A 17,528-nucleotide genomic window follows, 5' to 3' on the forward strand; every position below is an offset into this window, starting at 1 on the left:
TTCAACGGAAAAGAAAGCTACAAATGAAACTTTAAGAGGGAAGAAGAAAACTTAGAGAGAAGAGCTTCTTTTTCTTAAACTAAAATTAAAAAACTTAAAAATGAGTTGTTTGCAAATGAATTAGGGCGTGTTTGGATTTGCGTTGGAGAAGAGAGAAACGTGTCTGAGTTTTTTGAACGCTTTATCTTTATGTTTGGCAACGTTTTTATCTTCTAAACACAGAAGTGATTTCTAGTAAAAGTTACAAATTCTAGCTTTTCCGTTCACCTTTTCAGGTTGGATTTAAAGCTATGTTCTATGTACCAATTATGTCTTTTATTGTTTTTTTTATAATATTTTTTTTTCTAATACTCTCTTATGCATATTATTATCTTTTATAAATTTTTTGTTTTTTTTATTTATATGAGTTCTTTTATTGTTATTATTTTTTTGTATGGAATATTTTTTTTACTTTGTATTATGATTCTATTAATTCTATTAGAGTATTAAAGAATACTCATAGTACTAAAAAAATAATATTAAAATTTATTTAAATATTTAAAATAAAATTTTAAAATAACATAAAATAATTGTTTAAATTAATGTCCTTTTCTGTAATTTTTTATTTAAAAGTGATTTTGAATAATGTAATCCAAATAATATTTAGTTTATTATAGTCCATTTTGAATAAAAATTACCAAACATAAACCACGTTAATACTAACCCACTTTTAAGCAAAATCAATTTTACAAAATCAATTTTATACAAACCTCCGTTTGCAAACAATAATCCAAACACACATTTAGTCTTTCTCTTATTTCTAGCCTATACCCTTGCTTCCTACCAAGTGGGGGTCCAAAAGAGGAATTTGGATCTTCTAAATTTTAGATTTTTACTTTAGAGGATAAAGTGAGATCTTTCACCATTAAAAATTTTCTCTCTCATATTTTCTCTTGATAATACCTATGAAATAAATGGTGATAGATCATACTTTACCCTCTAAAGTGAAATTCAAAATTTAGAGGATCCAAATCCCCAAAAGAGAGCCCAAAACTTGACTTACGTATTTATTAATTCTTCAGCTCATTTTGCGTGGGCGAGATTTCATTGTACGAGTGACCACCTTTGCGCCCGAAATTAGGGGTGTTTACGGATCGGGTTAGTTCGAATTTGTGGTGAAATGAAAATTGAACCCATTGAAGTGTAATTAGTTCAATTTTACATTTTTTGTATGTATATCCAAACCAAATTAAATCGATTAAGAACGGATTGGTTCGGTTGGATTAATTGGATACCCGATAAAATAAAAAATTAAAAATTAAAAAAACAAAAATTTTATTTTAAAAATATAATAATAAACATGTAACAGCAAGGTTAGTTTTTCCCATTTTTAAAGTTGCAAAACACATAATAGAACCATCAACCACTCAAAATTTGTAATGTTTTATACATTTTACAAGTACTAAGAAATTTGTGACTAACATGAGTTTTAATAAGAATTAAGAATTTAGAATTTCAACAAAAAATTAAACAGATAATAAAAATTGAACAAAAAAAAATTAACATCTAACAACACTTACCTCTAAAAAATTGAACAAAGAGTAAAACTTGAATAAAAAAAATTAACACTTAACCTCAAAAAAATATATCCTTACCTGACTGGAGAAGACAATTGCCATAGACGGAGAAAACGATGTTATTAACAAGTAGATGATGCTACCGATGAGGACGATGCTGATAGAGATGATGACACTATAAGAGAAGACGATGCTGACGAAGACGCGACGGTGTTCCTGGCTTGCTGTAAACTGCCCTCAACCTTCTGCCATCATCTTGAGGAAGCTGCCGCCGATTTGCTAGGGTGAGTAATGGTGAGGAAGCTCTGCTAGAATTTTTTAGAGAGAGAAATAAAATACAATGGGGTGAGTGGGGAGGCTGCAATGGTTTTAAGGTTAGGTTAATGATCTCACTAAAAGTTTTATATATATATATATATATATATATATAATTAATAAAGGGTTTGGGTCTATGGGTTGGTTCACGTTTCACACTCCCAGAACTATTACCCAGACCAATTAACAGAGAGTGTCATCGGTTAAATTTGGATTTTACTTGATTACCCATTGGTTTTAGAACCAATTTAATTAGTTTGGTTTAAATTCGGATGGGTAATTAGGTTATCCGAATCCATGAACATCCTTACCCAAAATGTTTTATCACACTCGCGATCTTGTAACTATTTTTTGCAGAGAAAGTATGAGGAGCCAATATATGTTTTGTACAATGTATACAATGGGGTTAAATTGAAATTAAAATTAAATTATGGGCAATTAATTAATTGTGAATTATTTTTAATTTGAAATTTGAAACAAATTAGGATTATGGTCAGTTATAGAATCAAAACAACGACCTCCCTCTCTCAATACGGTGTTACCTCCATCAACTCCATTTCTTATTGGATCTCGCCGGTGCTTCAGCCGCCACGGTCACCACCCGCCGTCGGACTCTCTTCCGACCAGCGTTGTCATCCGCACATGCCCTCGCCCAGCACCACATTCCTATCGTGTGGTCGATCTTCCCGGCACCGCAGCAACCCAGACGTCCAGCGAGGACAGTGCGCAGCCGGTGAGTGTCTTCTTCCCGATTTCGATGTCGCAATTAAAAGGGGTCTCAAGTGTGCTTCCTCTTTCACCCCATCACCCCACCGGAGTTCATTAATGTGGTTGAATCGCTGGGTTGTGTTTCATCTTCCGGCGGTAATGAGATTTTATCAAATCCACATAAAAACGTAGCCGACCATCTCATCGTCGAGGGTGAGCAATCGAATAAGGTGAGCAATTTACGTTCAACACATTGATAATGGATGGTTATTTTTAAAATGATTTGGAAGTTTAGACTCAATGCAAGTGGCGTGTTTAATTTCATGTTTAATGCTTACCCAGATGCATCACAAACATTCATGATTCAACGAAATTTGTGATGGTTTTATATTGATGGTATTCTTATATGTATGGGAAATTTACATAAATAAATTAACCATGGCATATTGATTTGTCTCTGGATGAAACTACCTCTTTTTTGGACTATCTTCTATGAATATATGAATTTATATAACCAAATTTGAATTGCATGTATAAGCATGATAATTGACTATATTTGGAGACGTTGCTACTCAATAAGTAATCATCCATGTTCCTTTGCATGATGCCCGTAGGTCCCCTTAAATTTTAGTAGTGATGTATCTTGAATTTGAGTTACAGCTAATGGTATTATATTTAGGAAGGATATATTTGAAAATGAAAATTAAAAAGGCAAGAGTTGAATGAATATATATATATATATATACAAGATGGTCATTGAATGAATAAAAAAAGCAACTCTTAAAAGCAACTCTAGGCACCATTGGCTCTGAAATCGAGGACAAGAGTTATCAATTGATGGGATACCTAATCTGCTTCCTACATGTTAGGATTAGAATATATATATATATATATATACAAGATGGTCATTGAATGAATAAAAAAAGCAACTCTTAAAAGCAACTCTAGGCACCATTGGCTCTGAAATCGAGGACTAAACTATGTGTATGGTAGTTGTATCTACTGTATGTTCAGCTATGTGATGTACAGTGTCATTAGGAAAGAGAATATATAGTAGTTAAAATACTTATATAATAGGTATTATGAAATTAATCCAATTACTATGATTGTCATTTGCATGCATTTGTTTTTAAATTAAAATTGGTAGGATGATTGACTTGATTTCTATTTTTTGTCGTATTTTTTGTGCTGGTTAGTAAGGTTTTATGTACATGATATTTAATAAGGATTTATCTTATTATGTTTTTTTTATTTCTGCGTTTATTTTGAAATTGTAGGCTATGCAACTGTCAGATGTGACTGAGGTTGGAAGTGATGAAATGGATCTTGGTTACGAAGTTTGGACTTTTGTTTAATTTTTTGTAGTCATGATCCGCATGTTTGATTTGATCATTAATGGCATTAAGGAAAAACAAGAATGCCTCCCCGGTACATGTTTGTATCAATCTGACATTGCATGGTTATTCGGTATAGCACTATGCTAGAAGTTAATTGTTGTCATTTTTTGTGTTGTGTGTAGTAGGTGGTTCATCCGGATGCATCTCAAGATATAAATTTCGGTGATCTTGTTGGCTGGAATGAGCCCCAACAAGTTGGTAGCTTCATGTCTTTGTTAACCTCCTTTGGCAAAACTTAGAATATGTTGGACATGGGTGCGCTTGTGTTTATTTTTCATCTCAATGTATATATGGTTTCGATTGGTATTCATTTATTATCAAAGGTAGATGAATAGGGTGAGATTATGTTATAAAGATATAGTTTTCAGGTTTGTATGCAGTTGTTGCAAGAATCTATACTTGATTTATTTCAATGAATCATTTTACTTTGGCCGGAATGAACCATTTTACTTAATTAATTTCAATAAATTAATAACCTTACTTGTAAGATAAAGAATAACCATCATGTCTAATCATATATATATATATATATATATATATATATATATATATATATATATATATATATATATATATATATATATGATTAGACATGATGGTTATTCTTTATCTTACAAGTAAGGTTATTAAATTTGTTACAAATTACTTTATGCTATACTAACTAGTCATTCGGTACGTAGCAGTTCATTTTAGATAGTGAATACATAGTTATCTTTATTTGAGATACATTGGATATTCATTTTTGTACGTGATCGGATATTCACTTTTGTTGTGAACGTGAATCGTTATTCTTGGGTTCTTAGTTTTATTTGATGCTTGATGGTGATGTTGGATCTGACTATCATGGTTATCTAATTTGTTACAAGTTTCATATTGTTTTTTAACATGGTCTTTTGGTATGTAGCTGGTCGTTTTAGAAAATAATTACATTGTTATTTTTACACATTTATGTTGGATGTTCGTTTCTGTATGATATTGGATGTTCACTTCACAGTATTCGTGGATGGTTATTCTTCGTGTTATTCAACTCATACTACCTGTAGCATGCATTCCAAAGGAATCATTGGATCTTGTGTCGTAAACACTGATCATGCTGTCCACACATAACAGATTCAAGTCAAATCTGAAAATATGAAAGAGATATCCCTGTTCTAAGACATAACAAACCGGGTGTTCGGTTCAATATGTGACTGGATGGTTACTTTCATAAAAAAAATAGATGGTCATTTTGACTCGCTCGGAGGTGTGTCATGCCTGAACAACTATACACCAACATATTCACAGAAGTTTTAAAAAAAAGGTATCCACTAGAAACAAGTCTTCCAAAAGTATCATAAATAAATCCCCAAGACTCTAAGCGGTAAGTAATTTAAATAACTTAAGGTAATTAAATTCACAGTAGTTAAACCCTATTACGCTACTTCTTCCTCCCTTTGTTCTTCCTCCCATTTGGTAAATCTTCGGCACGTTGTATCAACGTCCTCGTGCTAGGTGCTGTGAATGGTGATGTAACTTCCTCGTGCTAGTTCCTCTGAAATCCAATGCAATTTTCTATTTAGTTTGTAACCAACAAAGGAAGATTATAAGAACATGAGAAAAAAACCTTATAGTCATTACAGATGCTAATACAAAAAATAATCATAAGAGCCATTAAGAGAAAGGACTTCCACAGCAAGAATTTAAGTGGTCTGAGAGACCGACTCCTCCAATTATAAACACAATAACCATAAAGGTAAATTAGATTCACACAAATCAACAATATGGCACACCTAAACAGCAGGGTAATAAATGCAACTCAACCATCCAGGTATTTATTGAAGTAACCATCCGTACCATGTCGATCCAGGAATGAATATCCGAGTTCGGAGTACGCTCTAGGGACCAAATGTTCTATAATTAAATAAACTTATTTAACACCAAATATAAGAAAAATAATCTCTTTATGTGATATGTTCATAATAAAATTAAAGTAAGTCGTATGTGTGATAGTGAACATCTAGCTTGAACTTCTTCAAACTAAATAAAAATGGAACATCAATTAAAAATGAAACATCAATTACAACTTTTCAAAATCTAAGCATTAGTGCAGCAAGCAAGGAAAATAAAAAAATGGCCCAAAAAACATAATAGTTAGAAAGGCTTAATATAGTGCTATGGTAGCTTCTAACTCTTCTTTCCAGAGTTGGAAAAAAAGCCATACAGAACTCAGCAACTCAGTAGTAAAAAGGAAAAAAACCTTTTTTCCCATTCTCCAAAAAGAAAGCTATGATATACAAGAAAAATAAATTGGGTGAACCCTGTTCAGTGAATGATTTACTATCACAGTGATTAGAGAAAAAATAATAAAAAAAGGAGCATGCTTTTACTTTTTGAATGGAACAAGAAGAAGATTAAATTAGAGATATGTGCATGGTTTTTCAACAAAAAAAATTGAAGCTGAACTTGATGTATATGATAGTTTTTATTTGTTTAATTCATTAGGTAATTCTAAATACATTCTGCAAACTCAAAACCTGACAGCTTAAGAAAATCAACTGAAGAATTAATTCAAATGCTGTGTTACATATCTGAAGTTTTGAACAAGCGTAGGACAAGCCGCCAAGAAAAATTCTCTTACACGTTCCATAAAAATTACGTCTTGAACTAGGAGAAGAGGATGCATATTAAACACAAGTGATTTTCTTTTCTTTCCCAAAACACTGTTCTTATGTCAGTCCAAGAAAAACTGATCATCATAGAAACCAATCACCACCATAATTGTTTCATCTAAATATCTCATTCCATTCATCATTTTCATCTTCATTATATTAAGGCCATGATACAAAATATGATAACAATTCATTATAAATAACATAAATCAACAAGCCCAGCAAATCAAACCAGTTTTTTTAAATTAAAATAATCGATCAAAAGGAAAGCTAAAATAATAATTACAAAAAAAGAGAGAAACCCTTACACTTAATCCAAAATTGGGCTAAATCACTAAATTATCCAACTTTACCAAATCAGCTTATATGAAAATAGCAAACAATTAAATCAAGCAGTTGTTTCAATATCATGATCAAGTTTGAATCCTTCAAAGTTGAAAAAAAAAAACTACCAAAAAAATGAAACATTTAAGCAAATAAGTGATCGTTGATGGAAACCAACCATCCGATAACATGCAAAAGTAACCATCTAGTTATTGTCAACTAGATATCGACAATGGTCAACCGGTTTACATAACATTGCATGCAATGGTCCACACAGCGTGGGGAAAAAATGCCTTATTTGAACCAAGATTTTGCAAATCTTCCCACGAATACATTCAATCAAATGCAACCATCTAAAACATAATTTTATTCAACAAGTTCCAACAAAATACACATGCAGCTAGTGAGGTTTTCACTGTGATAAGTTGAACAACTCAGCAAAATAAACATTATCGACCACTGGAAACAGCAGAAACATGAATCATGGAGCAAGACTTCAAGCCACTAACCGTATAACGTCGAAGATCGGGCAGTCACTCCAACGAGACCGTCAACCATCCAATGGTCATACAAGAGGGAGGACCCAGGCCGCCAGCTGACGCAGGATGGCGAGCACGAAGGATGTTTGGTGATGCAAGTCGATTCGTCGTTGATGGGGGTGCCAGAACACGCGGGGAAGCTACGACTGGGTGTTCAGCTGCCACGTTTCGCAGCGGTTGCTTTCTGCAAGGGCGGTCGCGTGCGACTGAGGCTCCGTGTTAGGCGGCTACTCGACTGGAGGATGCTCAGCCGTGACAGTGCCCAGCGGTTGCTGTCAACAACGGAGGACAGACGTGGTGTAGGTTGGCCCGGGAATTGCTTATCAGGCACGGAGGCACGTTGTAGGTCACGCGGCGGCTAAGGGGACGGGATGTTCAGCAGCGAGAGTGGGGGTTTGGGGGGTAGCGTGACTGTCTATTCAAATAAAGGGGAATTGGGGAAAATTTTGAAATCAAGGGTTAAAAGAAAAATGAACAGGCATTATTGAATTAGGATAAAAGGAGTTAATTCTCATTTTTAATTTATATTGGGCCTAATAAATAACCTATTGTACCCATTGTATAAATATTTCATTGGCTCCCTAGCGGGACTCTTTTTGCATGTTTTTTTTTTGGTATTATATCTTTGTTTTGTTGTTCAAATGCCACTAGAGTTACTTGAATTGGACCTTCGTAGTTCGAATTATGATTCAATTATTACGAAAGAGGTCAAGGTTTAAAAGCATTGGAAGCATTCATGGCACCAGTAAAATAGCTCCAAAGAATTTCACCTAGAATCCTTGAGAACTGGAGAATATAATCAACATGAAATTTGTAGATCTTGACTTTTCCTTTCCATAAATCTACATTTGCTCTAACCCAATCACTATAATTTCTTGTGATGCATTTTACTTTAATTGTGTGCTTATATTTCAATACAAAACTCAAACAAAACATATTATGGACACAACCTAAATATCAAAACTAATTGTATCTAAAATAAAGGAGAAATTGATACAATTTATCAATTATCACACTCGAAGGATAAAACACAAAGCCAAGTGATATTTCATGAGAAGTAGAAGAACTTGACTTAGAATCTAGAAAATAAATACATTTATAACCAATCAATTTGGGTTCTACCATTGGACTTGGTGTTTCTTCTAGGTTTCCTTCTTATTCTCTGCTTTGCAACGCGTATTATTGGAATTTTCCCCTCGTGCATCCTTACTCGACCCATTTTAGGAAGTCTTTATAGGCTTTTACATCATGCCAATTTTCTTGATGGTATTTATAGAATAACCGTGTCTTAAAAGGTCCTTGAGTGCAAGGGTGATGCATAAGGGAATCACTCTGCCTTGCAAACCTCATTGTATGATTGGAAAAGTGAGACACTTAGAAGTATGTAGAAGGTGTTTCATATTTCTTTGGATGGATGTTGGTTGCACCTTGAGCTAACATCCTTGGAAGATAATTTTCGAAAGTAGTCATGGCTTTTGTAGTTAGCCTTTACTACTTTTCATCACTCTTCTTACTGGATATAGTTATGTTCATGATCTTGGATCTTGTTTATAGTGTAGGTGGACCTTTCGGTGAGGTTCCTTCGTTAAGGAGTTCTTTCTCAAATCCATTTCATCAGGGTTATGAGCATGGATTGGAATGGGCGATCTTCAATCGAGGGGCATTAAGAGTTAAAGCAGTCCAAGTAGTTCCGCAATGGTTACTTCGAATTTTGGATTATAAAGAATATGTTACGGTATGTTATAGGTAGGCTTTTCTTTGTAGTGAGGTTGTTCAGGAACTGCTTCAACTAATCTTAGAACATGAAGATACCCTCGGAAAGGAGTGAATTGAACCACGTGAGGGAAGCTAATGCGAGTTGGATATTGGTCTAGAATTTCACAAGTTGTAAAACTCGAAAATTGTTGCAAGCATAGTCCAAGACTGACAAATAGCCCAAATCAAAGTTTAGAAAATATTGTCACAAATCAAAATAAATAACCGGGAGTGTTAATTCCAGGTCGTTCTCCCACAAAATTGCAATCGGGTGTGCGTATCATTAGCTATAGAAAACAGAGGTGAAAAATAATAAGCAAGAAATGTAAATAGCAAGAAACTAAAGAAGCGATGTAAGGAATTAAAATGAAAGAAATTAAAGAAATGGAAGAGAAATTGAAATGCGAAAAGGATCTTGACAAGGGTTGAGAGTTAAGGTCAAATAGACATAATTGATCTCAATCCACAAACATGACGATTATAAAGAGTTAATCCTACTAGTCAATCCCTGACATCGGGAGAAAATAAATAGGCATAATTGATCTCAATCTACACATATTAACCAACTCACTAATTAGATTTAGTGAAAGGATATTGTTAGTAGAAACCAAATCAATTAACAACTCTAAATCATTAATCAATATCAGACATCAATAACTCAAGGTTACCTATGTAAACCCTGCGTAATTAAGGAATAATTAGTCAATAAATTAATTATTAAAAAAATTAGAAAATTAAATTTTATTAATACAACAAGATAAAAATATTAAAAATACAAATTTTGACACTAATCTTAAAGATTTTGGTCCAAAAACAAGTCAACGGGACAAACTGGTTGAACCGGACCCACGTTGGGCCCAAGGCCCAACCTAGTACCGTTTTAATGAAAGAGCTTCAGCTCATCTTCCCACCCTCATAAGGGAATATGCTGAAAACATAAAGGGGGGGGGGGAGAAGAAGCATAAGCAAACCCTTGGCTCCAATTTAATTCCACCATATCTTTCCATCCAGAGCTACACTATTTGCGGCCGTACGACCACCACGTCGAGCTCTACAAAATCCATCGAATAAAGTGGATCAAATTAGCTTTGTAGGCTTGATGGGTCTTGTCCCAAATTTCCGTTGGTAAGTTGGTGGTGTTGGAAGCTTGAGTTTTGGACCATTGAGGCTGGGAATTTCGTTTGGGAATGCCTTGGAGCTTGGGACGTTTGTGGAACGGTGATATTTGTGGCGTTCCAAGCTTAGGGAGGAATCAGCCAAGATATGGTTTTGGTTTCTCCTAGATAATATATAATGTGACGTGAAAACGTAGGCTAAATGACTATAAGATAGGTTGAATTATGTAAGTATGTTAAGGGTTAGTAATCTTGATGAAAATGTTGAGTTATCTTGAGAATGAGTTGATGATTGATGGTTTTGATGATGATTGATGAGGATGATGAATATGAGTTATGTGTTTGTATTGATTGAGTATTGTTTGGAATCAAATTTCTAAAATTGAGATTTGGAAGTGCTGATTGAAAGACGAGAATATAGGAGGCTATGGTGGTGGAATGGGACCGAAGTAGTGGCTGAGGTGGTTCAGTGTCAAAACAAAGAGGATGGCGCAGCAGCTTGTCGTCTCCGATGACATGCTTCAGCATGAACGATGGCAGCGATGACGGCGACAACCCTCTCTCTCTCTCTCTCTCTCTCTCTCTCTTTCGACAGCATCAACGGTGAAACCCTTCCCGGTTCCATCCCTTCCATCCTCTTCCTCTCTTATTCTCTCTTCCTCCATTCTTCTGATTTCTCCCCTATTTCTTTTTTTTTCTTTGGTCTTTTGTCTATGGATTTAGGGATTGCAAAATTAGGGAATTAATTTTTGGGAAAAAGGGTAGTGTAGGTATTTTAAAAAGAATTGGGGGCCGGGTAGGGTAGTAATTGAAAACTAAATATAATATAATTTATTTATCTATAAAAAAATACTATTTATTTGTTAACTTGCAAATTATTTTCAATTGAGTATTTTAATTTAAAATTAGAGATAAATAAATTAATTTGCCTTCAATTCATAAAATCAAACTAAAATCCCAATTATTTAAATTTAAATAGTTAAAACCTCATTATTTTCAAATTTCTAAAACTTTAAATTGTAAATAGGAAAAATACTCAATAATTGTTAAATTAGATAAAACCTTAATTTATTTCAAACTCAATTTATCAAAACCTGATTTAATCACCCTTAATAAAATAATTTTTGAAAATCGAACTTCGACCCAATAAAATATATCCAAACTAGTTCTTAATCTAACTTCAAAAAGTTTGGGGCTTATATAATATACGGATAGAAGCTCCAAAAAATATGATGGAGAACTTTTACACCTTGAACCTCCTCACTCTCATGATGAACCGGGAGCGTTTTTATTTGAACACGAGAACTTGACATCTTTGCAGTCATTGCTTTCAACCATACTGGTAGATTCTAGTAAAAAACTTTCCATTCACAAAAAACTTTTGCGATAGATTTCTGCTTTGCCAACCAAGTCTTGTAGTAGCTTATAGTGTAGTTAAACCTAGATTGAACTTCTGCAATAATAGACTTTACCTTTATTGACGGGTCTACTTCAACCAACGACCTAATAGCATTTGCAATTATGTTTGAGTCTAACTTGGTATGATCTTGTGAAAACATCCCCATGGTACACGTGTGTTTGCCATTGTATCTCCTGATCTCCCATCAACCTTTCTTTCAAATCAAGCTAGTTCGGATAAGCCAATCGCACCCTGCACCATACTCCTTGCATTTTGCATAGAATGTCTGCGGCTCAGTGGTGCGGAATTTATAACCACAAACTAACCGGAAAGTACACCGAGTCATACCAAGTAGTACCTCAAATGAATGAGGTCGATCCCACGAGGATTGATGGATTAAGAAACAATGGTTAAATGATTTACTTAGTTAGACAAACAAAAAAGAGTGTTTTGAGTTCAAATGCATCAAACAGTAAATTCAAAAGATCAGAAAGCAAGCAGTAAACAAGTTGTGAAATATATATGGAGAAACAGTTAAGGCTTCAGAGATATCTACCTTCCGGATTGACTTTTCTCACTAACTATTTTAATCATGCAGGATTCAATTTATGGCAAACTATATGTGACTAAACCCTAATTCCTTAGACCTTTTTAGTCTCCTCTAACTTTCATCAACAGCCAATTCCTTGGTCACTTAATTCCAATTAGAGGGTGAAGTTCAATTCTAGTTTATATGCCACAAAAATCCTAATTACCCAAATATAAGAGGATTATATGTCACGTATTCCGTTAAGTCCAGATAATTAGAAATTTAGGAGAATATGTTTTCAAGCTGTTGTTCAAATAAAGAGCTTTTTCAAGTTAAACAAGAACTCAATTAGAACAAGGGTCATACTTCCGTTCCACCCAAATTCATAAGATAAAGAACAAAAACAACTCTTGAATTAGAAATCAGTACATAAATTAAAATAGAAAAATAATAGTATCAATCCATACAATAGACAGAGCTCCTAACCTTAACAGTGGAGGTTTAGTTGCTCATAGTTTAGAGAGAAAACTAGGATTCAGAAAAACTGTAAATTGTGGAATGAGGTAGAAGAGAAGAGAAGTCCGAAGGGCTGATTCTTTTTCCTTTTATATCTAATCCTAAATAATGTAAAATATATTTTCTAAAACTAAATAATATATTTTCCTATTTTTAAACGAAATAAAGTTTAAATCAGAATTAATAGAAGATTGCGTGTTGGCTTCTTGGAGAGTTGGGGACCACTTGATTCATAGGTGTTGGTGCCTAACTTGGCAATTGGGGTGCCTAACTTGGAGTGGGCAGCAAGGGGTGGCGCTTGGTGCGTGTGTTGCTGCGCCTAACTTGAGAATGAGTGCGCCTAACTTGGAGTGGGCAGCACCAATTTGCGTGTTGATGTTATGTCTAGCGCCTAACTTGAGAAGCCTTGGCAGCGTCCTTGGATGAAGCTTCCCTTGTCCTGGCACCTAACTTTAGATTTCTCAAGTTAGGTGCCACCTTGGCTGCCTTGGATTAATGGCTTTAGTTGATCTTGGCACCTAACTTGAGAAACCTCAAGTTAGGTGCCACCCTTGCAGGATTGATGGAGAAGAAGTATAGACTATTATACATAGTTGGAAAGCTTTGGAAGTTAGCTTTCCAATGCCACTAGATTAACGTCAATTGGACTTCTGTAGCTCGAGTTATTCAGGTTTGAGTGCAGAGAGGTCAGGATTGACAGCATCATTCGCTTTCTTCTCTTTTTCTACAGAAACTCCATCAAATCCATTCGAATGCTACCTGAAATAAACAGAATTGTACATGAATCAAAGTAGAATCCTTAGTTCCTAAAAGATAATTAATTCTTGATTAAACTCAATAATTTGAATGCAAATTCACTAGGAAAAGATAGGAAAGATGCTCATGCATCACTCAGACTCATACATAGTATAATAAACTCTTCTAAAGATAGTGTAGGTTTTGATTACAGATATCACCGATTCTCTAGAACCAAATTCTATTCCAGCACTAAACTCACCATCTTCCGCCGCAACATTGCTTTCACCTACGACAAGCGAACCACCGTTAGTTGGTCAAGGAAAACAAAAGAAATGGTAGTGGTAACTTTAATTAATAACCATAACATACCCATATTCGCATACTCAGGAAATTCCGGGACATGCATGGATGTGAGATCCAGAGTTCGCATAAAAGACAAAATACCAAAGGGGTGCTGGTTTACATGTGCATCTGCTTTATTTTGCATCGCCAGATTTCCTGCCAAGTCTCCGTCATCGACTTCGTAGTTGGCTTCGAACTCCTCTTCACTGTCGTTGTTATCTTCTTCCCAATCTATATTCCCGAGCTCATCAACATTAACCTCATTACCAACCGCGTCCACTATATGTTGTTCAAACTCAACGTAAAGCTCTATTAACGGCACGTGAAATCGAGTTTGTTGATAAATATAGAACATCTGCTGTATACATGCATCATCAGTGATGGACATTATTTGAAACTGTATCAGCCCAACAAATGCTTGTACATGATTTCTTTATAAAATGTTGTTCATCCTCTTTGAAATGTGACTTTGTATGTTCTCACAAAGACCATTTTGTAACTCTACAAAATTCATGGTGCATAGAATAGCAAAGAAAAACGGGCGTTCACAAATAAAAGTCACTTTCTCGTGTGTATTTAGTATAATCCCACCGTTATAATACATTTGCAAATTTGCAATACCTTCTATAACCTCAACTTCACCTAACCCAACTTTTTTGACACTAATTAATTGTCAAAAAACTCACAAGTATGAAAAATATGAAAGAAAGAGGAATGGGAGTAGAAGTGAGGTATAAATCCGGATGAATTGACTTTCGTATTTACAGGCAAGACTCTCAATTAAAATATTTTTCTTTACGAAATGCAATCTGCGTTTTGCAATTTTCATTAAAAAAATTTCGCACCTTTAAAACGCAACCTGCGTTTTGATTTTTCGAAAAAAAAATAAAAAAGGAACTCCTAAAATGCAAGATGTGTTTTGTTAAATTAAAAAAAAAAAGGTTACAAAAGAAAAACACAACCTGCGTTTGGTTTGTTTCAAATAAAAAAAAAAAAAACAAAGTAAAAAAGTGAAATATAGGTAGCGATTTTTACTGACATTATAGCAGTGTAAAATCTTTATACACCTCTATTTCATTGAGTTATACCATAATAATTTCTATATATAAAAAAATGAGCCGGGTGAAGATAATAAGATATAGTATTTTGGATATTTTAATTTATTTTTCAACAAATTAATAATTGAATATTTTTGTCAATTAAAATTTATTTTTTATGATTATAATTTTAATGTTTTATGGTATAAAATTATTTATAATAAAAAATGGCTATTTACTCTTGTAATAATACTATTGTTGATATTGATTTAATTTTGAGTGTTTCGCGTCCTTATTGCTGTAGATGGGAGACATGGAAGTATTTGTTCGAATTTCAAATCCATCATGAAAACAGATTAGATATGGACACATGATAATTATTTTCTTTATTTGTAACATGCAAGAATTTAGGTCCGTGTTATGGAATTAGTTATTAGAAATGGGCGGTTGGGCACACATTGATTAAAATGGTAGACGAAGTTCATTTGCTAAGATAATCCCATTTAATAATAAAAAACAAAAGCTGAAGATAGAAAGTCGTAAGGGCACTCATGAACAAGCAAACCCACAACAAGAACCTGTAAATGTACTTCCAAATTTGGAAAGTATCAGTCATAGATCGATCGTGATTTTGATCTTGAGTTTGTAAAAATAATGAATCCAAGAAAGATAACAAAGCAATCTATATATATAAGTAGTCTATGCTACATATAACTATGGTGGCTATAGTGTTTAAACAATTTTAGCAATATCTAAAAAGTATTGTTTTTTTTTTACTGGATAAAAAGTATTGCTTGTTATAATTAAAATCACATCTTTTTAAATTCTTGTAATACTTTTTATTTTCACTTTTTAATTTAAAAAGTGTTGTTAAATAATAAAAAATATTATACACTTAGGTGTTGCTAAAGTTGTGTAGCTACTATAGATACTGTATGTAATGTAGATTAAAAGAAAAATTAAATTACTTAATATTTGTCTGTAAAACAAGCTAAACTTTATCTTCATTTTATTTAAACTATTTTTTCATAGTATTGAACCAAATTACTAAAACAAATTACTTAATATTTTAGGAATAGTTACACTACTTTTTTTTTTTATGAGATGCATAAATTACTTAATATTTGTCTGTAAAATATTTTTTTTAATCTTACCGTTAAATTATAATAAATAATTAGTACAATGATTATATTTGGTGGAATAACAAGCTAAACAAAGAAACAAAAGAAAATAACATAAACCACGGCAATTAAAATACTAGTTGATGACATTGGCTTTCCTCTGCAGAATCACCATTAGCTCCCTCCGCGCTTCAAGCCCCTCAACGTTATTAGAATGATTATTATTGTCTGCATCAAATTATGCATATTAAATTAAAAAGAGAACTTTAATTATTGTGTTTCTGTTATTAGTTATTATCTAATTGTTATTTCAACCCATTAGTGATAATCTTTTTTTCTATGGTATCCTCAACTTAGACATATCAATGATTAATTTATTGTAAATTTAAATTTTATTAATAGATTACTAGATACATAAGGTAGAATTTAAAATATTTGATACTTATTTAAGTAAATTAATGAGCTAACCACTAGATCAATTAATTTAGATATTAATAATTTAAAATCACCTAAATTTTAATCCAAGCTAAGAATAAAAAATCTATTTTATAACTAAGTGAGAGATTTCATCAAAATTTGAAAGAATAAAAATAAAATCATCATAAATTGTAATAATAATAATAAAATATTTAAGTACTCAATTCAAGAAAACAACAACAATATCTCAAGTAAAAAAGAGTAAAACATAAAACATCAAATTTATTAAAGAATAAAGACCTAATCTTGTATGTCCATTTTTACAAAAGACAAGGTGTCTTTTGTCTTAAATAAAAGGACATTTCGGCCCTCAACCTTTTTATTTTATGACAATATGACTCTCTATTAAAAAATGTGTTAAATAATAACAAAAATTAGTTTTATAGAGAAATTTTATTTGTAATTTGTGGGATTTTAAACTCTCACAAATTATTAATAAGTTTAATTTTAGGGAATTCCTTCACCGGTGGTAGTTAAGTGGAGAAAGATCATTACTAGAAATGATGTCGCAGGAAAAAAAAGTAATTACAGTACGAAGACCTTTTAAAAAAATAGCATTGAATAATAAATGAAATTAGATAACATTAATGTTGATGATATTTGTATTGGTAATGATGACAGTAGAAAAGATAACGATAGCGATAAAAGTATGGTTACACAATAGAAATAATAGAGGTAGACGTGATAATAATAAGAATGAAAAAGGTGGTGGTAGTACTGATGGTCATAATTGATTATATTGTTGAAAATAAAGAACTTTAAATCCTCACAAATTACAAACAAAACTCCCACAAAACTAATTTTTATTACTATTTAATAGATTTTTTAATAGAAGAATCATACTGTTCTATAATAAAAATGTTAAAGACCAAAGTGTCCCTTTTTTTGGACAAAGGCTAGATTGATTCTTTACTCTTTATTAAAGGTAACAAATATTCAACAAGGATTCATAGGATAAAATGAAAAAATAAAGAAACTAAAAAAATTCTAATAAAAGTAAAATTGTAGAACC

At 32.8% G+C, this 17,528-nt stretch overlaps 1 protein-coding gene across 1 annotated transcript; it reads right to left on the reverse strand.

Annotated features, from left to right (window-relative positions):
* Window positions 1-13,688: 13,688 nt before the first annotated feature.
* LOC148574845 (uncharacterized) lies at window positions 13,689-14,375 on the reverse strand. The gene is made up of 2 exons (XM_088505970.1): window positions 13,909-14,375; window positions 13,689-13,825 (listed from the first exon to the last, which is right to left on the reverse strand). Exons 1-2 carry the CDS (start codon window positions 14,267-14,269, stop codon window positions 13,689-13,691), a joined length of 498 nt encoding a protein of 165 aa, XP_088362096.1. The 5' UTR covers window positions 14,270-14,375.
* Window positions 14,376-17,528: the final 3,153 nt, after the last annotated feature.

Source organism: Arachis ipaensis, chromosome B2 (genome assembly GCF_059453495.1).
Source record: "Arachis ipaensis isolate K30076 ecotype BB chromosome B2, ASM5945349v1, whole genome shotgun sequence".
NCBI lineage: Eukaryota > Viridiplantae > Streptophyta > Magnoliopsida > Fabales > Fabaceae > Arachis > Arachis ipaensis.

Excerpts from the sequence above, each read along its gene's own strand:
- LOC148574845 (XM_088505970.1), bottom strand. The coding sequence starts at position 14,269 with ATGTCCATCACTGATGATGCATGTATACAGCAGATGTTCTATATTTAT. Across the intron at positions 13,826-13,908 it reads TCCTGAGTATGCGAATATGG|GTGAAAGCAATGTTGCGGCG; the intron begins GTATGTTATGGT and ends CGCTTGTCGTAG.